This window comes from Euwallacea fornicatus, chromosome 13 (genome assembly GCF_040115645.1).
Source record: "Euwallacea fornicatus isolate EFF26 chromosome 13, ASM4011564v1, whole genome shotgun sequence".
Lineage (NCBI taxonomy): Eukaryota > Metazoa > Arthropoda > Insecta > Coleoptera > Curculionidae > Euwallacea > Euwallacea fornicatus.
In genome coordinates, this window is record NC_089553.1 from 938,243 (window position 1) to 960,543 (window position 22,301).

The 22,301-nt window shown below is 32.9% G+C and overlaps 1 protein-coding gene across 3 annotated transcripts in view; it reads right to left on the reverse strand.

Moving 5' to 3' along the window:
• Window positions 1-654: 654 nt before the first annotated feature.
• ash1 (histone-lysine N-methyltransferase ash1) overlaps window positions 655-22,301 on the reverse strand; it is a 38,713-nt gene continuing 17,066 nt past the window's right edge. For all 3 annotated transcript variants that reach the window (XM_066289673.1, XM_066289674.1, XM_066289675.1), the window contains 18 exons: window positions 20,904-21,520; window positions 19,344-19,932; window positions 19,125-19,287; window positions 18,477-18,637; window positions 17,859-18,054; window positions 17,603-17,800; window positions 16,960-17,171; window positions 16,209-16,441; window positions 13,234-13,387; window positions 12,834-13,105; window positions 12,549-12,780; window positions 11,669-11,848; window positions 11,023-11,178; window positions 10,753-10,960; window positions 10,454-10,702; window positions 10,047-10,245; window positions 9,459-9,671; window positions 655-9,400 (listed from right to left, as the gene is read on the reverse strand). In XM_066289673.1, coding sequence (XP_066145770.1) covers window positions 9,263-9,400; window positions 9,459-9,671; window positions 10,047-10,245; window positions 10,454-10,702; window positions 10,753-10,960; window positions 11,023-11,178; window positions 11,669-11,848; window positions 12,549-12,780; window positions 12,834-13,105; window positions 13,234-13,387; window positions 16,209-16,441; window positions 16,960-17,171; window positions 17,603-17,800; window positions 17,859-18,054; window positions 18,477-18,637; window positions 19,125-19,287; window positions 19,344-19,932; window positions 20,904-21,520 — 4,370 coding nt within the window. In that variant the 3' untranslated portion in view covers window positions 655-9,262. The remainder of the gene's footprint in view (window positions 9,401-9,458; window positions 9,672-10,046; window positions 10,246-10,453; window positions 10,703-10,752; window positions 10,961-11,022; window positions 11,179-11,668; window positions 11,849-12,548; window positions 12,781-12,833; window positions 13,106-13,233; window positions 13,388-16,208; window positions 16,442-16,959; window positions 17,172-17,602; window positions 17,801-17,858; window positions 18,055-18,476; window positions 18,638-19,124; window positions 19,288-19,343; window positions 19,933-20,903; window positions 21,521-22,301) is intronic.

The window sequence follows — 22,301 nt, forward strand, 5'->3', positions numbered from 1 at the left end:
AGACTTTTTACATTATAAATTCCTTTTTATACGTTGGTGCTATTATTTTGCACACCAAATTATTGTTGACGTTTTGTTTTTTTGAATTTATAAATAAAATAAATAACTTTTCCTCTATAATTTTATTTGCAATAAATATTTTAATAGTGTTGATCCCTACTATGTATGTACTCAAAGTTATTCAAATTATAATTAAATAAATTTTTGGGAATTAAGTAAATTGAGTTTGCTTGGTGCTGTTATTTTGCACATAACTGTAAATACAAATCCTGTCAAAAATCATAAAAATAAAAAAATGGATCGTGGGAAACAGTTAATAGAAAGTGAAATTCAGACAAGTTTGAAATTTAATGAAGACGGATGGTCAATATCAAAAATAGCAAGAAGTATGAAGAGAAGTAGAAAGGTTTTTCATAATTTAATAGAAGATCCAGAAAATTATGGAAACAAGAGCACAGGCAGACCCCCCGCGTCTTCATCCAGGGATAAGCGGACGATTTTAAGTAGAGCATCGAATTCTTTATTAACTGCAAGACAAATTGCAGGAAAAGTCTGCTTTAATATGAAAATTGATAATGTTCGACACCTCTGTGCTCCTCTGAAGTAATCCAAAAGAAAATCAAAATAGAACCGGCCTTAAAAGTGCAACATAAACCAGCACGTCTAAACTTTGTTCAAGAACACATCTGATGGAAGAAAAAGTGGAGACAAGTATTGTTTATTAACAAAAAAAAATTCATTTAGATAGCACCAACGGAATGGTAAATTATTTTCATGACTTGCGAAAAAGAGAGGTAATTTTGAATCGTCTACAAATGAAAGGTGGTTCTGTTATGTTATGGACAGGCGTTGGTAACTATGAGAAAACCGAGATCAAATATATTTTTGAACGAATAAACAGCAGTGCATATCTCAACTTTGTTAGAGATCAAATTGAGACATATTTAGATATACCGTCACAGAACGGAATTCTATTTTCCAGCAGTACAACGCGACAGTACACACGACTCAAATTGTTCGGCAGTACTTTACCTCAAATAACATGCATGTTTTGAATTGGCCAGCGAGATCTCCCGATCTTAAGATTACTGAAAATGTGTGGGGTATGTTCTCAAAGACAGTGTACGTCGAGGGTAAGCAGTATGATACCGTGTCTGATCTAAAAAGTGCAATTCAAGAAGCATGGCAAGAATTGATAAGAATTTCATTGAAAATTTGTTTAAAAGCTTTCTTAAAAGAATGATTGAAATCATAAAAAATAACAGAAAACCAACAAATAATTAAATTAAAAGTTGTTTATTCTTAGTTTACATTCAATTGGTAATTTGCCCAAACCTGTGCTATCATTTTGCCTCACCCTTTTTCTTATAAATTGGTCTTTGAAAAGAAGAAAAATAATCCGAAATAGAAACCTAATTGCAATATGAATTAAAAAAAACTTAATCTGTAAGCTAAATGCCGTTAACGTTCTTTTATCCCTTGTAAATATTTAAAGAAATATCGAGGGTGTGCTACCATTTTGCTTGGGAGAGTACTGAAAAACTTCAATATTAATTTTTTACATGTAAACAGTCAAATATCTATAAAATAAAAAATCAAATACATTTGATACTTGCAGAATTAATACATACCTAATTGGGTTCCTTATATTTAAAAAAATATATGTATTGTTGATTTTGACCCGCAAAGCAAACTCTTGGTAAAGTAGACAACAATATGAAATGAAATAATATACGGTTCACATCCATTAAATTACTGAAGTTTCATCCTTTCTCAATCAACAACAAATTTTAAAATTTTCTCTTGTAGCGTTCCATATACAGTAGAACTCAGCTGTAGCGAGCACGTGCTACAATGAATACTCGATTATAACGAACGAACAAAGAAGTTCCGTCCAAGTTCCTATAAAGTTAAAGTTATTTTTATTCGATTATAACAAACTCGGATATAACGAACACTCGTTCATAACAAACTGTTCAGAGATGCTGGTAGCGAGCTGCCCGAATAAGTGTTACTCATTTTTTTTTTTTTTTTTTTTTTTTTTCGAAATTGACTGGTGCCCGTAAAAGTTATTATAAACTATTTACCTTAGAGGAACAGGGCATGATTAATATTTCATTACAGAGTTGTATAGTTTAAGGTGAACGATTTATTAGTCAGTTGTGTTTGAAATAAAAAAGAGACCGATAACAAGAGTGGTTGGAGGGGCAACCTAAGATTTGTAGGGCATTCGATTAAGATTTTCGACGAGTAAATCTGTTATTGTATTTTTATCATTTGTAACACTAATAATTCGGCAAAGCGCCCTAATTAAATACTTATAAAAATATTAAATTTTAATAAAGCTAAACACAAAGCCCTTTCTTTATCAGAAAAGCTGAATGTACATAATTCGTAAATTACAAAATAGTTAGACGAACGCTCAAATTTGTCAAGAGCATGGGCTTTACAAGTCTACGGTATCAACCATTTGGGCTCAAAGGAAGAAATACTTAGACGCACAAACACACATATGTTATCAGTGAACAAAAATCGTGAACCAGAAAGAAAATATGTGGATAAAACTTTGATCAACTGGTTTTCATTACCACGGAGTTAAAATGTTCCTGTTTCTGGTGTCGTTTTGTGAGAAAAACCAAACCAATTTGCAAAATTGTCCACTTCGATCCAGGAATAAACAATCAGCGATCCGCAACATTTTAGCTGTACAAAAGGATGGACTGATCGTTTAAAAAAAAAACACAATATACAGTGTGGGGAAATTCATCGTGAAGCTGGTGATCTATCGACCGAAGTAACCAAAAATTGGCCTACAGCAATATAGCCAGGTATGAAACAGTTTTTCGTATTTTCTCTTAATTGAACGTTCCATTTTCGTATGTTTTATTGTATGAAGATTACCATGACCGTATTATGATAAGGATATTTTTAATGATGACGAAAATGGCGTCTTCTACAAAATGACACCTTATAGGATAGAACTTTTAAATCCAAAGGGGAAACATGTTCTAGCGGGATGTTGTAAAAAGAAAGAATTACGACCTGGGCAGGTGCAGACATGGATAGGTCGCAAAAGAAGAAGCTTCTTATAATGGGAAAATCAAAATCGCCCAGATGCTTTAAAAATCAACCTCCACTACCTGTAATTTATAAAACTAATAAGAAAGCATATATAACGTCAGACATTTCTATCAAACCCCGAAGAACTTAAAATAAACGGGGAAAAATAATTATTAGTTATCGATAACTACCCTAAAAATTAAATATTTACGATGAATCGAATTGATTTTTCTTCCTCCTAATGTCACTGCGACCCTGCAGGCAATGGACCAAGGGGTAATTCTATGTGTAAGATCGAATTATCAGAAACAGTTACTGCTGAAATTAATTGATGTGTATGACCAAAAAATGAAATTTAAAAATTCATTATTAGAAACAATTTTACTGTTTAATACAGACTGGAGAAACGTATCTCAAAAGACAATTTTCAAGTATTTTAAACATGCTAGGTTCAATGTTAAGGAAGAATATACAGATAAAGATTAACTCCATCTTACACAATAAATTTTAATACAAAACAAAAGGGAAGAAACGAAATGTGATTTAAACGAATGGACTAAAAACCAACACGTTTCTGATTTTGAGGAAGTGAACTTAAATGAATATGACATGACTAATGAATACGTGGAAGTTGCCGAATTTCCTAGTGATGTGGACATTGTTCAAATAACTGTCAATGATGAAAAAGAAAATGGTTCGTGTGATGAGAATGAAGTTAACAAGAACGATGAAATTTTAATCTCTAAAGTTCAAGAGCCTTTTTCCGCTTTGAAAACCGTAGCGTATTATATACAGATGACATATCCAACAAATGAAAAATTTGTAAATACGATAGATCTTTTGTCAAGAAAACTACTCAAGAGAGGTTGAAAAACCACATGATACAGAGTCGAGTTTCTTTTCTGCGTATACTTCGTTTTTATTTAAGAATTTTTGTGACTTGTTGACACACCCTAGTCTGTGACATTTTTTCTCATCTATATAATTTATCCAATATATCAAATTGAAACTCGTACTCTCTAAAATCTTCTAATATGTTATTTTTCGTTTATTAAAGATTTCTTTAACTTTCCTTTGTATGTTTCAAAAAGAATGGTCAATAGATTGTATCACAAATTCTTGCCATAAAATATTTGTTTGCACAATAATAGGTTTTATAAGATTTTGAAAGCCAAACTGAAACTCGTACACTCAGAATTCCTAGCTGATAAACATTTCTCGATTCAACTGTCTAGTGTTAAGTTTACTTTGGTACTATCCAGTAAAGATTTGATGAAGTTACAAGTTAAATAGTTATTATATTTATAACAATGGAACGTCAAAGGGGCCAAACAAGTTTAGCAGAGAGAGTTGACGATCCACCATCATAAACTTGAAAAATCCTACCGAGAAATCGGAAAAATTATTAAGAGACCTTATACCACAGTACAAACCATTATAACACATTATAATCAGGATCATCAGATAAAAAATAAAATGAGAAAATCCTCAAAAAAAAAATTTAATGCGTACGATAAACGTTGAATTTTACGCAAAGTTGCAGAAAATCCAAAATTATCTGTTCCTAAATTAGCAAAATTGATAGAAATTAAATTAAAGAAGAAAGCTAAGCTCAAAATAATAAGAAATTTATTGCATAAGAATAACTTTCATGGCAGAGTCGCATGGAAGAAATCATACATAAGCAAGGCAAACAAAATCAAACGTTTCTAATTTGCCAAATACCACAAAAACAAAGATGTTTCATTTTGGACTAAGGTCATATTTGCGGACGAAAGCAAATTCAATATATTTGATTCTGACGGAGTAACTTGAATGTGGCGAAAACCTAACGAAACACTAAAATCTAAGAATTTGCGAGTAATTGTAAAATTTAATGGTGTGAGGTTGGATGTTCGCCAACGGTCCTGGTAATTTGTATTTCATTGATGGGATTGTGAACCAAGATGTTTATCATGACATCTTGAAACAAAATCTTAAGCAAAGTGCCGAAAAACTAGGTTTAAAGGATAGTTTTATTTTTTACTGAAATAATGATCCTAAGCATAAGATGACTAAAATTAAAATCTGGTTGCTATATAACCGCCCCAAAGTTATGGAAACACCTCTATAAAGTCCAGACCTCAATGTGACTGAACATTTATGGTAGCATTTAAGGTTGCAACTAGAAATCATAAAATCTCTAACATTGAAATAATGCTTGGAAATTGTCAAAAATTAGTCGAATCTACAGTGGGTACAGAAAGTATTCGTACACCTAACTAATAAATAACAAATGTTCTGTATTAATTGATATATGCATTTGAAATCGTGGTATATAGAATAATTGGGTCTAACAGATGTTATAGTAAATGTAGAGCCAAATTTTACTTTTTAAATTGCATTAAATTTTATTTTATTTACATGTTTTTATATCGTCAGAAAAATAACAGGTCAAAAAAGTATTCGTACACCAAGTTAAATTTCAAATGTTTAACATTCTTTATTCGCTTGAATTTTAAAATCTATGCATTAGTAGTTTAGTGTTAGTGTGTTTTACAAGTTAGATAAATTAACTGCAATATTAATCATTAAAATGCCCCGCAAAATGTTCTGAAGTAAGTCTTGACATGCGAAATCTGATTGTTGACCTCCATAAAGAGGGAAAATCTTTACGTAAAATTGCTAAACATGTAAAAAAACCCATAGTACCGTTCAATACATAGTAAACAAATTTAAAAATACGGGAAATGTACTATCAAGTCGCCGTAAAGGGAGACCAAGGAAACTAAACAATCGGCAACGCAACTACATTATCCGCAGCATAACAAAAAATCCATCAAAAAGTGCTGCAAAAATTGCATCAGATTTGGAAAATACTACTGACGTCAAAATATCTGTCCAATGTGTTAGAAATGTACTAAAAGAAGCTGGATTTAATGGTCGAGTAGCTAGAAAGAAACCTTGGGTTAATGAGACCAATAGAAAGAAAAGAGTACAATTTGCAAGAGAGCACTTAAATAAGCCAATGGAGTTCTGGCGAAGGGTTATCTTTTCTGATGAAAGTAAATTTAACATTTTTGGATCAGATGGGCGAATTTATGTATGGAGAAAAGCCGGAGATGCCCTGAAAAAACAATATTTAAAGCCAACTATGAAACATGGCAGTGGAAATCAAATGGTTTGGGGTTGTATGTCTTGGGGAGGTATTGGCAAACTTCATTTTATTGATGGAATCATGGACAGGTTTATGTACCGAGCTATTTTAGATGAAAATTTAGAACAAAGTGCTATTAATTTGGGAATTGTAGACGCTTATTGGTTCCAACAGGACAACGACCCGAAGCATTCGTCGAAGCTTGTTCAAGAATGGTTGCTATATAACGTGCCCCACGTGTTGAAAACACCTCCCCAGTCACCCGACCTCAATCCTATTGAGAACTTGTGGTCACATTTAGAGAAGAAAATAAGGGAACATGTTATATCCAACAAAGATGATTTGCGAAGAGTTCTTCAGGAAGAATGGTCTCTAATTTCTAATGAGGTCACTCAAAATTTAGTGTCCTCAATGCCACGACGTTTGCAGAGTGTTATTGATTCCAAAGGATATCCAACCAAATACTGAGAAACATATCTTCATTTGTTATTTAATGGAAATTTTATTTTTTAGTAGCTGTATGAATACTTTTTTGGTTTATGTTTTGATTCTGAAATAAATATTTATGTTATACTAAAATATATACTGTGATTTCTCAATTATGTTATAATATTCTCATAGAGGAAGACTGGAACTACTTTAATTGCACATTCAATTAAATTCACAATTTCATTAAAATTTGTTATATTGATTTGTCTGACAAAACTCTAGGTGTACGAATACTTTCTGTACCCACTGTATGTCACGTCGTTTACATACTGTAATTCCTAATAAGGGACTGTCTTCCAAATACTAATTCCATTTGTTGTATTTTTTTATTTATTTTATATTAGTATAAGAGTTTGAGTGTGACTGCCAAAAATAAAGATATGTAATTTTTTTTCATGAAATATATTCTGAAATATCTTTTTTTTAATAACGTTTTCTTTCTTGGCCTTTTTTCTTAAAACATACAAAGGAAAGTTTAAATAAACCTTCGCTAAACAAAAAAGGTTAAATTGGAAAATTTTAAGGTGTACACCTTTTAGTTTGATATACTGTACCCATTTACTACAAGGAAAAATTGTGTTATTTGGCATTTGATTCAAACAAAAATCTCAAATCAACAAGCTTTTTTCGTCGGCTGCCTACGACGTTCGCATAAAACGAACGACAGGTCAAATCCCTTGAAGGTTCGTTATAGCCGAGTTCTACTGTATTTAAATTAATTTGCAAAATAATAACAATTTGCACGAAAAAAATAGTATAATTTTAATGAAAAATTAGGAATCAAAATGACGCAGTATCACGAAAACTTTAAAATAAATTGAAAAACAGTTTTCGATTCGTATCAACTCGAAGAGTAATTTATTCCGTATTTTGAATATCTTATTCGTCATGCTATGACTGGGCTGCATTATCTAAGTATCATCATCTACAATCTGCCTTTTGCAAAGGTACATGTCATAAGACGAACGATAGCAACGATACGATGGCCTCCAAACGTGCAAACAACTTTACATTCTTTTTTGCGAGCATACAGCTTAGCGATCTAACCATGGAAACGACACGCAAAACGAAATAATACAGTACCTTTTTTGCTGATATACACATGGAGTTTTAGTGAGAGTAAGTAAAAGACAATTAGGCGATTGATAAATGGGGAGACGCAAGCTACCGTCGTTGACTCGCAAGAAGTACGCCTTAATCCAAAGACAGATCATGTTACAAAAAAGGCTTGTTTTTCAATTGGTGTGTTTTTAAAAAATATAATTTTTATCGAGATATTTGTAAAGAAAGACTACATTAAAATTTATTATAGATCTTGTTCTCAAAGAAACATTTCTAATTTGCATGTATGCGCATAATTTGAGTCCTCTAAAATGACATAAAACTGCATCCATGCTCCGATTAAGGCGTACTGTAAAAACAGTAGCCTGCCTTCCTCGCAGTTATCAATCGCCAAATTGCCTCCTGCTTGCACTCATAAAAACCCATATGCATAGCAGCGACAGAGATACTATATACAGCGTGCACATGCTTGAGTGAGGACATATAAGCAATGACGAATACCAGTTAGAGTGCTCACCAACGGTTACAGTTATTTGTTTCATACTGTTCCGGTTGACCTGTGCCCCTGTGCTGCACTATACCAATTTGCAATGGGTAAAGTGACATTGCGGTCCGATATACAATAAGGCTAAAATTTTAGAATGCTTATAAAGCAGAAGCTGTTTTTACACAAAACGGTACCTTGGTGTCCTATAAACAAAAATTAAATAAAAATATTTTAATATTAACGTAGCACACCATAAATCAATTCATTTCGGATAAATTAAAACAAAAAAATATCTATGTATATAGTAGTGCCAAAATAGTCATAAATATTTTTAATCAGAGGAGCCAGAACTTATATTCTAATAAAAGAGCAAAATGATGGCCCCTTGCAGTGTTCCATAACATCAAAAATATAACTGCTGTGAATTCTTATATCATCTGTAATCACACAATTTTCAACTAAAATGCACCCAGAAAATAGACGGAATTCCATGTTAAATCAATACTAAACACTGAAGAAAAAAGCAATAGAACGAGAATAGCACAAAAACCGAACATATTGCGGCCTGTATGTTAATTTTATAAAATGAATGTCAACAATCTATTGTAAAAAATGTTCCAGATCACTTTACAGGAAACACCAAATAAAATCTTATTTCAAATGGATTAATTAATCCACTAGATATCTCAAGAAATCTAATTTATGTCTATCAGACTTATTTGCGTCACCCTGTATATCATCTAATTTAAAAATACGCCGCATCATCCCAACAATCCCTACATTACCTTTTTATTTCATTATTCATTGTTATGCGTGTAAATGGATAGTTTTAAATATAACGAGACACCCAGCACATATTTTAATGACGTTTTTCAAATTGGCACCCTATACAATTTAAGAACTATTATTTCTCAACTTACACCTGTAACCCATCAAAACAACATTCCGCCAATAAAGCATATTACATATTCGTACAAGTAGTGTAAATACGGAAATAATGTACCTATGATAGCCAACCATAGCCACTATCATTGCTTGGTTTCCTGCTTTTTCCGTCTGCGACCACCCTCCAACAAGTACGAAACATCTAAGACCTGTCTCGTGGGTATTTTACCTAGGAGATTCAACAGAATTTTGTTCAGTCTGCTCTTTTGTTGGGCAGGAGTCTGCAGACCAAAAAGAAAGGTTAATAAGAATGGTAATTTTGATATGAAATAGATTTACTTTTTGGATTAAGGCCGGCGAAGATTGTACTTGCGTTCCCAACGAACTTGTAGCTACATCTTTGGATGACGGCTTGTCTTTGTCCATTTTTCGCCGGCCTACACCCCCGTTCTTGAGTAGTGACTCGTCCACTTCGTGCGGGCAATAGGTTCTAGAGATTTTTAGGCGAGACTCAAAACGTTCAAAGGCGAAATTCTTGGTGCAGATTGGAAACTGAAATAGATCAAAATTCCAATGCTTACTTCGATGAATCTAAAACCTGAACCCACTTTGTGTAGGTAAGTTCCATAAGAAGAGCATAAAATTTATTTTAAAAAATGTTGCACACAAGAAAGCAACAGTATTATTTTACTGGAAAATGGTGCGTCATGCGAAAAAAACTGTAAACTTTTTTGTTCAGATCTAAATAAGGAATTCAGATTTTTTTTTAATATATAAAAAGAATAACAATTTTAGTGATCAAAACAGAATAATAAAAATCGATTTCATTTTGACACTAAATATGAGATGCAGACAAATTGTTACTTAGTTATATCTTTAATTTTCGTTCCAAATTCTAAAATAGGTTAATTAATATTAATAACTTACTTTGCTTTTAGCAACTTTGCTGAACATTTTGGCCCCTTTATCAACCCGGTATTCGCATATGTACACATGCTCTTCCTTTGCATCCACCGGCCGTCCTTTACAGAACGTGTTGATGTCCATCACCCAGCAATGCTCCATTACCAGTTCAACTGGAACAGCTTCATACAAGGGAACTCTCATTACTTCGTTCGGGAAAAACCTAAAAAAAAATCAAACTGTTAAAAACATTTGAATAAATGAAACTCGGAAAAGAAATTTACAAAAAAAGTGTTCTCAAAAATTATGAAAAATTTGTATTTCTGATTATTTTTGTGAGTAATTTATTTTCACCATTTTTTATTAAATTATTCGGTTAATTTACACACAAAGGAAATAGGGATATAGTAAAAAAAGAGAGTTTTACTTACTTTCTAGTGGGTTCGTGAAAAGTTTCGTGCGGCCTCAAATAGTGATGTCCGTAAGCAAATCTATTACCAGAATCTTTGTCCTTCCAGAGCCGCTCTATCCTGAAAATATCCAATTCGCTGTAATCAATTTTTCCTATGGTCTCGTACGAGTGTTTCTGGTTCGTCCCTTGTATGGAAATGTCTCTGAGAACATAAACCGTGTCGCCTTGACGTAGTTGTAAATCTCCTCGCATCAACGTCATATAGTATCTAAAGAAAAAAAATGTGGATCTGCTTTATGGAGTGGCAACATTCTCTACCTGTGTCCGTGCTCAGTAAAATCATCCATGGGAATTTCATAATCCACAGACCTCGGTACGCACACCTCGCAATGATAACTGGCTACCGTAGCCTCCACTTTGACGCATTCGATGTGTTGCCACACCATGCAACGCTCGCATTGGATCATAAGCCCTTCGTCTCTAGGAATTCCACAAATACACCTGATGATATCTTCCTCGTCTTCACCTATGAAATAAAACAAATAACAATGGTCATTGAATCACTCGTCAAATGATCCTTTAACATACTTTTCTTTTTATTTTTCATGACTTTTAAGGGCGATTTTGATCCCAGGCCGTTTTGGAACTGCACCAGGTTTTTTTGCTTCGTGTCGTTATAAACCTTTCTCAATTTTGTAGCTGCAATTCCAATGGTGGTGGTTCGACCATAGAATTTGGAAAAACCTATTAAATTAAATAAATGTAAATAAATTGTGCATTAAAGATTATAAAAGTACTTTTTTCTCGCAAAACTAAGAATTTTGAATAGTTTTCAAACACTTTTCATTAAGAACAGATATAAAATATGAACAATATTCTTAAGGTGGAAGAAAAACGCGTCACGGACATACGAACCCTCCAAATAAGCCACTGAGGTCAACCTTAGAGAAAAAAATATTAACAATCGGCCGACATCAAATGAGAAGACACGAAGACACGCTCACTATTTCCCTTGAGGTCATCGATGACCTATTACAATTTCTTAGTTTTATTATGACCATATAATATCCACTCGAACTAATAGTTTCTTTGCAACTTCAATTAGTAAATGCTCTATTATATTTCATACTATTGGCTCATGAAAAGCAGAATCGGAAAATGTTTCTTGACAGAGGTGCGGAAACGGAGATATGTCCAAACTACATAACTACCTGGAAAATTGTTTAAAACCTACCAGAGAAAAGCTTGTTCATATCCTGATCAAAAGCTTCTGGAGTTTTATAAACTCCAGTGGCCACATTTTGCTCTATACTAGACAGATCAATGGCATCCTGAACTCGCAAATAAAATTCAGGAACCTTTCGCTTGGACGGCAACTGCTGCAAATGACTGCTGAGGTTCTCCTCTGTATCTCCTAAAAAATAGCTTTTATAATTAAATAATAATACAGAAAGAAGGTATAGCCAACATAAGAATAAAAGATCATAAAAACATGTTTCGTAATACACTACACAAGAAAAACCAAATAAATTATTCAAATTCGCATGTTATGTGAAGTACAAGCTTGACATCTGAAAAGATTGAATAACATTCTATATGAAAATTGAATGAGATATAAAATGACTCACATTTAAAAAATTTCGTGAAAATTAAAAATAATAAGAAATCACAGGAATTTGACAAATCACTGAAACGATTGATACATAATGAGTCAAATGTAGCTTTATTTCTCAACTTCCAAGGAAACCTTTCATAAAAAATATAAAATGCTTATAACTTTTAAACTATGGGCCTTTTCTTTTATTTATCATTAAATAAATCAGTGGTAAGAGATTCCGTCATTGGCGTTTTTCCCCAACATCCATAGAGAAATATTGATAATTGAAACATTGATAGTTTAAAGCTGTATTAAGCGGAAGTTATCCAAACTGTCCTAGTTTCATGACAATTAGTCTTAAATCTTCCATGAGCTAAATGAGGTCATGTTATCAGCGATTTCGTGAATAGTATGCATCAATAAAAGAAAACGCCCTATGGAAAAGAAGTTACATATATATATAGCATGCTGATTTTAATCACAGAATACTTTTCTAAATATATACAGAAATACAAACCTTTAATGTTACATAATTCTCCTAAAATACTCTTTAGAATAGCCGCAAGTTTGATGGTTTTGTTTAGCTCAGGATTATCCTCGGCCTGAGCTATTTTACGAGTTTTCATGTTCCTCGGTTTCTGCAAAGCATTCAACTGGTTCATGAATGAGCTCGTATCGGTGGGCGTCGCCGCTTGCTGTCGAGAAGTATTTGAAGTGACACTTTGAGAACGATCTCTAACTTTCCGCACCTACATAAAAACTAATAAGACTTGATCGTAAAGAACAGAATTCAAAATCATACCTTGGTGAGATTTCGTAAAAGAAAACAGTGATGCTCTAAAATGAAACATTTCTGCTGATGACTCATGGGCTTAACTTGGATTTGCGGAACAACCTGAGCAGTTGGAGGAGGATGATTTGCATTGCATGTACCAGAATCTTTGGAAGTGCACGCCTTTTTCTTGGCCTCCGTTTTACGAGGTCGGCCAACTCGACCAGGAATTTTAGAACCGGACGAAGATTTCGCTTTGTCAGATACTTCAATAAGTTGTCGCACCCTCTGTGTTTTTCCTCCTAATATGCGACAATGGTTAAAAATGCAAAGCAAATGACAACAGATGAGAAGAAGTTTTGTATCAACTTTGCAAGTACAAACAGAACAACAAAAAAACCAAAAGTACCCTGTGTAGAGTAGTACTCACCGATGACACCTCTGCATTGCTCACTGCCACATTTACATGATTGACCTTCTGCCGGATTAAAAAGGGAGAAATTGTAGTCATAAGACAATTCTTCATAAGAGTCAATATCCCTTAAGGCAAATAATGCCATCCTAAGCTGACCATTTACACTCCACTAAAAAGAAATTTACATATACTTGGTAATTATTTTTGAGATGAAAATATGGGATCTCAGGTATTTGAAAAGTTAGGAGGTCGGACAATTTAGAGCTAAGTAATGTAATGTGGTGATCATTAATATAGCGTTTCAAACTTAATTAACTCAAATTTCGACTAGTTGTAAAAAGTATTTTTGAATGTTCCTTAGATGCGAGAATTAAGAATAATTGACCCTTTATAATTTTTTTTCCTCTATTGTAGTGTTGTAGAATTCAAAACCTGATGTTTAATTTTTCGGCAACTACTAACAGTTTTTTAATACAACAATACTGTATAGGGAGGATAAAATAACCAATTTTTTTCAAATTAAACATGGATGAAGTGATACCTCAAATTAATGGTATTTTAAAACTACATTGTATAGTATAATTTGATTTAAAATCTATCAATTTGTTTTTGAGAATAAGAGCTATAAACAGAAAAAAATCGTAAAAATGAAATACAAGTCAATGGTCGGTTATTTTTTTTTTAGTATTACGAGTTATGTAACCCTCTATATCATCATGGGACCATCAACGTTACCCTGTGATCATCTGCCCTTCATCCTATATTATTCCATTTTATTATACTATACAAAGTATCCTGCTGCAATAGACAAGTGGAGCCCATTAAAACCACAAGATAAAACCTCTCTTAACCATTCAAACCAAATCACTCTTCTTTATAATATTTGTGTGAACAACTGTAAGCGTGACCATTATAAATTAATTTATTGATTTAAATTATAAATTAGTTCTTAGTGCAATAAAAACATCGAAATACAGAAGTTTGCAAATCTATTAATCCACAAACTTTCCTTAATATAAGGCAGGAATTTATTGACAGATTACATTTTTCAGGATCAAAATGATGCCCATTTCGAAAATTTAATTAAATTAAGTTCTTATTAAGAAATAAGTTTTTTTTATTGTTTATTTACTATGAAACTAATTTTATATTGCTTTTTTTATTTAATTTTTTACTATTTATAGCTTTTTTCTCAAAAACCAATCGATCAATTTTAAATCGCGTTACACCATTAAATAAAGTTTTGAAATACCATTAATTTGGGATATCACTTCATTCATAAGTTATCTCATTATGAAGTGCAATGTTACTATAATTCTGACATTGTAGTTATTCATTATAAATAATGGGAACGCTTCTTGCTAGTAGCTACTGTTACAAGTTATTTCTTTAAATTGCTTTACTTTATATATTTATTATATCCAACAAAAATAAAATTGTTCTTAAAAAGTCTACCCTGCTTCACAAGTTGTTAATTCATGTTTCAATTTTTAAAAATTGGCCATTTTTCCCTACCGATGGTGTAAGCAATATTTATAAAAATAAAAACACGTCAAAAGATAATATTTTTTGTCCTATTTACTGCTGATTTTGATTTTTTTATAGTAATTGTTAAAAAGTTAATAGGAGGACGGGAACAATTTAAAGTCGCACGGTATTTAATCATAGTCTAAACACCCCCATTCTCCTTTCCATTTTATTTTAAATGCCGCTATACAATATCCAAGATAAACATGTACCTAATTAAAGTTCCAGGTCTCTAATACGTAAAAATATTAAAATTCAAATACAATATAGTATTTCTTGTTGCGTGTCATCCTTTAGAGCGATGAGCTGTGCGTTTACAAAAAGCTATAAAGTTTTTTGCATATTTCGAAGCCATACAATTTAGATGATTCAGTGCAGTATTAACGCGGCAACAAACGACATCGTTGTTAAACGGAATAATCCAATAATCGGGATAGTCGGGTGTTTTTTGTTTCAAAAACTCGTGCGACTCCTAAGACTCCTAACAGCATTCCTAAGGGTCCTTCAGTGAATAAAAGTAGTGGTGGCCAAAAACTATTTTCTGTTTTTGTGGTAAAAGTGAAAGTTATAGTACTTTTGTTGTTGCTTGGAGATATGTTACTCCCTTAACGGTAAGTAGGACAAAATTTCCATGTCTCACGCTCTCCTACGTTAAACCACCGGTGTAATGTTAGATACTGCGAAATAATGTAGAATTAGAATAGATAAAAAGACTAGAACCTCGCAAAGGGACCTAGTCTGAGTAAAGCTAGATATCGTTTAATGGTGTCACGCATAGGACGGAACGATGAGAGTAAAAACTCTGGGAAAGATGAATTTGTGGTTTACTTTAATCTTTAAATGCGGCTTTGGTAAATTTTTTGCCAATTTTTCCGAATATTTCCAGAACTAGTCATAATTTACAAAAAATCGATACGATATTTCAACGAACTCCAAATTATGCAACATTACTACATTTTATTACTTTTGCTCATTGAACCGACCTCAAAACAGCACAAATAACAAAAACTTCTACACTCAAACTTAAAACACGGTCAATCTGTAAATGAGGTGTCAAACATTCAAATTCCTGCGTCCAACATGGGAAAAATGTGACTTGGTAATATCATTAGTTGCAATTAGCTTTTAAATATATCTAATCTAAAAACAAACTAATGGGAGTACGTAAATAATAAAAATCGACAAGAATATCTGTCTTGCATCTCTTGATGTTCAACTATAGTAATTACAGCATGATAGTAATGCAATTTCACGTAAACCTTTATCAGAACTGTTAACAAACGTTCATCAACTTTTCGATTCCTAATAGTTTCGCCAACCAATTGCTAATATTTTTATCATCCCCATGTTGGAAACCAATTTTTGAGTGTCTGTTAATTTCAGTAAACAACGATAACGGGATTTACCGTTGAATATTTCCTTGATCAAGACAATAATCGAAATAATTAGTAAATCACACAAACCTTCTGCATTTCACAGTTTGGTTGACACGAATGATTCACGAACCGACCATAACTGCCCATTCGGTGACCATCTATCACCAGACCTGTGTCTAAATGCAGACAATAATGGTGGGTATCGTTAACGTAAATGCTGTTCATTCGTTCTTTAAATTCTTGATCAGAAACCACTTCACCAACATATTCGAGAATAAATTCGCCTTGTTTGATTGGTTCTTTTGTGCGAACACCCCAACCTAAAGATAATAAAAAAAAATAGATGACATACATATGTATGTACAGAAAGGCAAACAAATATTTGAAGCGGAAGTATCAATTCATTAAACATTTTTAAAATCATTCGAAACTGTTTAGAAAAATAATTGCTATTTTAAATCTTTAAACAGGATGTGGAATTGCCCGTTTCGAGCAAGTACTTCAGATTGGATGTAGGTAACCAAAATCGGCAATATTTTTTTACTTACGCCATGTGCGATGTTTAATTATATAATGTTACAGTTTCGTTTAACCTGCTAATGCTTAGAAATAATGGATAAATAGAATGACTGATCACGACCACCTGCATTAATTTCTAATTGTTTATAAAGGCCACTTTGCAGCAGTCCTCTGTGTCAATCATCACAGGTTATGTGAGTGACCAATGTAAGAGTCAAGTTTTTAGCAATTTTTGAATTTGAATTCATTTTACTTAATTGCTAAGTGAACTTAATTTTAAAAACTTAATACTAGGAAAAAAATGTTTGCATATACATACCTTTATCTTCAGTCATAAACTTTTCTATGCCAGGTGCCCAATCGTGTTTTTGAATTCGCTGATTCAAACACCTATGAGATGGAGGGCATTCGGCATAAACCAACCTGTTTATACAATCGTCGGAACAGTTGGAAGTGTTTTTGCAGTTGCAAGACTGAGGTTCACAAGCGCCTCCGTTTGACTTGACGTTGTAAATGTTAGTGCGTATTTTCCTTAATGAATTAAATTAAATTAAATTATGATGTAAAATGTGTAGGTGTAAGTGAGCTGATATATCTTTAATCATTCGATTACAGAAAAAAAATTAAGCTTGTAGATATCGATCAAATCTGTAAGTCCTTATATATTTCCAATCTGAGATATTAACGAAAAACCATTTAAAACGTTTAAACGGTCTAAAAATCTGCGATCTATTGGAACGAAATTTTCATTTATAGCACCATTAGTCCCTGAATTATTTCTGCAAATTTACATGAGAATATAAATTTAATGAAGTTCGGGAAATCGTTGACATTATGCCCTCTATTGACCAACCTGCGACTATAAAAATAATTTTAAACGGTTTCTAAGATATGGCCGTTTAATTTATTTATTTACCCACCCAATACGTGTCTGAAACCATTAGAAATGCATTATCACTTACTTGTAATTCCACGACGGTACAACGTCTCTACCGGGCAACTGCGAATGGGTATGCTGCCACCAGAGATCATAAGGTAACAGAAAATCAACCATCCTACGTCTTAAGTGTTTTCCGCAATGTAACGGCGCTGGTAATAATCCAAAAGGGTGTTCTTCCGGATTGTAGCAATTCCTCGTTACTTTGGAAGTTTCGGATCGCCTATTTATAGTGATATATGTAAACCCCAAGAAACCAAAAATAAAATGTGCAACCATACTCGTCCTCTTTGTAGTACTTTGAAAATAGACCGGCTACTAAGTATTTCTTCCGCCAACGAGGAACTTTTTTATTTTTTCTAGAAAGCTCATCACCGGACACACTGGTGTTGTCCCTGAGCCTGTTCTCTAAGGGCTCTATGCTACTGGCAGGCGATTCTTCTCGTCTTCGACGTTTGGGATAAGTATTTGACGTTTCTATAAGTCAAACATATAAATACAGGGTCTCCCATAAGTGTTTCATTATATTTCAGGTGATAGTCCACTGAAAAATAATGATTCCTCATATAAACTATATTTTAATAATGCTTCATTAGGAAGATAGGGTGTTTTTATTAAGTTTTATCAAATACTTATATGTTTAGTGATATCTTCAAAACCGCATAAGATACTATGTAAATGAAATTTTACATGTTTTGACAATTAATGTAGACTCATTTATTTATGCAAAAAAGTTATTTTTAATTTCACCAGTGGCGTGTGGACGCCCACATAACGCATGGCAAACCATATTATTTTTCAATGTACTATCATTTGTTGAAGTATAATGAAACACTTATGGACACCCCGTATATGCACTCATAAATGCAATCAATTAATATCTATATTATTTAACGAACCTGGAAGATTTACCAAATCCCTACTTCTCTTGCGTTTCTTTTGATCTAACCTAGACCTCAAACGTTCTATGGACGATTCCAGAAGAGAGAGAGTTTCATTTTCAACAGCGTCTGATGGGGTTCGAGAGCCCGACGGTCCGTCTAAGACACTTTCACTTGGGCTAGACGAAAACGATTATATATAATTACATCTATACAAAATAGCACAATGATGAGAAAAATAACTATTGTTAGTTATAGGAAGCTATTTTTTATTTTAAATGAAAACGTCGGAGTTACCTAATTCGTCACTAATTTAAAAAAACTCATATAAGGTAGTTGTTGTTTATTGATTTCTAGTAATACGGCCCTGATTTGTAAAGTTTTATTTTTATGACAGACTTTACGTGCTAGATTAATAAAAGTAAAAGTTGACTTAATAAACCCTTAATTAATTGACCCCTCATTTGCTGATTTGACGATCTCAGCCAAGAAACTGCTTCCTTACGTTATAAAAGTTGTCATTAAAATACTTGATTCATTTTAAAAATGTTATTAACTTGAATAGTTTAGTTACCAAATTGATTCCATTTTCTCATCTATTCCAAATACCAAAATTATCACTTTATATGTCATAATTGGCAAGGATAACATTGCAAATCAACTCACCTACTACAATCATCACCTTCATAATCTATCCTCTCATCTTCAGGCAGACTTTCGCACTCGCTCAAATCTTCAGAAATTGACTGCTCTCGTGATTTAACAATTGACAAATCTTGCATTGAATTATTCGCACTACTTCGTTCTAAGAACTCGTTAATTTCTTCTCCTGAAAACCAACACATTGTGTAACCTGTTATGAGAACGAGACGACCCAAAACGTACCTTCCTTAGGCACTCTATCACAAACTGGAGGTTCCTCAATAGTCTTAGGTTCCTCCAAAACAGCCTCAATATTTTCAGTTATCGACGTTTTTTTCTTTTTCTTTTTCACAGTTGGAAACCCGGTACGATTATATGCTCTTCTTTTTCTGACTTTCTTTTTAGTGCTTTCTGGCGATACGGGAACAGTTTTTTGTACTTCTAGAACCGTCGAGGAATTATCTTTTATCTTTGTTCCATCACGTGTATATGACTCTTCTATGCTTTTTTGATTTAGAAGGTTCCGCTTTACCTTCAGTTCGTTAATAAACGATTGAACAGTAATTGAAGACTTTACTTTTTCTGTATTCTCATCCGGAACAGAAGAGGTGACTTCTGTCTTAATCTCCAGGGTTGGGGTGTCGATTGAAATCTCCTCACTGTCAGGATTTAGATTCTCAAGTCGATGACGTTTTTTGGGGGTAGTGGGCAATGCTTTGGCTTCAGATGATATCCCTTCGCTTTTTGGCGGTTTTTTATCTACAATCTTGATAATGCTCGATTCAGTGGTTTCTTTAGTGTTCACATTAGCAGCTTTATCAGGTTTTTCGGACTGGAAAAGTAAATGTTAGTAGAACAAAATATAGGACAGATTTTGCACATGCTTTGTTATGTTCTTTAAGTAAAGCGATGAAGAAAACCAAAATTAAAAATACTACAAATAGATTTAGATATCTTGCGTTTTGGCTAAATAGTACAATATAGTACAAAAGAAGCAATATTTGATATATCCACAAAATGCAGATAATGTTACATAAGAGTAAACAGCATAGAGATCTTGGAAACAATGAAAGATACGAAACTGATTAAATGGAAAAAAGTTGTGTTCCTTAAAGCCTAACAAAATACTATTTTGAAATTTGGAAAATCTTTAGTACATTAGTAAACATTCGAAAAAAAATACATTTTGTTAAAAATGTTTTTTTTTGTCTCCTAACTTTATTTGAAAAGTTATTTCAAAATAAATGACAATTTATCATTGTCGCGTTTCGCCGTCTAGAACTTGGCAGTATCACTATCTCTTATTATTTATATCGGTGCTATATCAGTAATTTGAATGTAAACGGAAATTTCAATTCAAATATTTTAGATCGATAAATCAAAGCTATTTACCTAATTGACCAAATTTTCAAAACGATTCTGTGTCCAGTTCAAAAGTCTAAATCATAAAAGAGTAATTGCGCAAAGCTAATAACGCCTAATTTGTGTGATAAAATAATCTATTAAAAAAAAAAAAGTTGAAGTTATATCTCTTAAGGAAACCTTATTTCAGTTTAGACAACGAGCAATTTGTTGCAGACTTGAATGTCGAAAATACGACGTTTTGTAAAAAAACTTCATCTTCGATTTGGACGATAATATGTATCGATTCTAATTGCACTGTTAAAATTCAATCTGTGCTAAGTTGAGCTGGCGCTGAAAAATGGACCAGCCCATAATATCATTGAACTGTTGAACCGCAATTATACAATTGAGGCTTAGGTAAAACGTGTATGATTATTATGTAAACGTGATGATACTTACTTTCACTTCATATTCATTATTATTCATTTGTCCTTTGGCCAATGGCAGACTCTTGGCTAACAATTTGTTCTCTTTTTCCTTTGCCTTTTCTTTCTTTTCACTTTTCCCTTTGCCATCCTCAATTTTGTCAAGCACACTTTCATGCATTGCCTTCTCGTCACGTGTCGTATCCAATTTATGGGCTTCATTGCTGTTGCTCACCAAGTGATAATGACGCTTCTTCAAAGGTAGACACTGATCGTTCGAATTTGATGTTTTGTTTATTGCAGCACTGACGCTTTGTTTCTTCTTCTTCTTTTCCATGTAATCGGTCATTCTTCTTTTTTTAGTAACTTTCTTTAAAGTCTTCAAAATTTGCTCCGGGACACTGTCTTTATCTTTAGTTTGTTTCGCACCAATGACACAATATTTGACGAAATCTATAATTAATTTCTCAATCTCTTGATTGATCTTTGGGTCAATTGTTACTACTGGCTTTAATATTTTGAATTTGCGTTTCTTGTGCTTGTGTTTATGTTTTGAATGCAGGATTTTGGGCACTTTCAGAATGCATTTACCGCTTTTTACGGTCAGAGGCTTTGAGGTACTGACTGATTGTAGCCTTGATCTACCTTTACCTGAAAAAAACAATGAATTAAACTTAGATTAAAAATGCTGTTGTCTTAAAAACAAAGGTTAAACTAATTGATGACGTTAACTGCGTTCATTAAAAAAATTATAATGAATTACACATCCAAGGGAAAGTGTTTCTTTCCTGTCGAAAACATAAGAAAGCGAACCGCAGCGTTTAACGTGAGCTCTTTAACCAAAAAAGAAATTTCTTGCATACATGTATTAAGCCAGTGCCTCAAGGTAAAAAAGGTTACCGAAGACGCGAAATCAAATGTGGCATCTAAAATAAAATCCAAAGTTGCACTTCATATCTAGAAGACCTATCGCAATTAACGCTCCTAAAAAGTACTCTACGCCCTAACCCCCTTCACTTGTCCCCACAACCTAAATACATACTTGGTTTCTCACATGTGAGCAAATTGTTCACATTATTGGAATTCAAACATACGAGTTCCGTTTGTACGAATGAAAATAATTAATAGAAATAATTAATCAAATATGTATAACATGGCATATTCAGATGACAATAAAATCGTTAAAGCGAAGTAAGCGTAGTTATACTAATTAGGACGAAATTGTGTAATTTTGCTCTACGTTATATTGCACTAATTTAAAATAAACATTTATTTTTCTAAGATTGTCATCTTCTTATAATCCTCTCAACTGTTTTTTTTTTTATGTGTACGCCCCAGGAAAAGGTAAAACGACGTAGGTTTTTGGTATTTAAAACATATTGTTGCAATTCCTTCCAGGTTTAAACCGATGTGAATTAAACAACTAAAAATG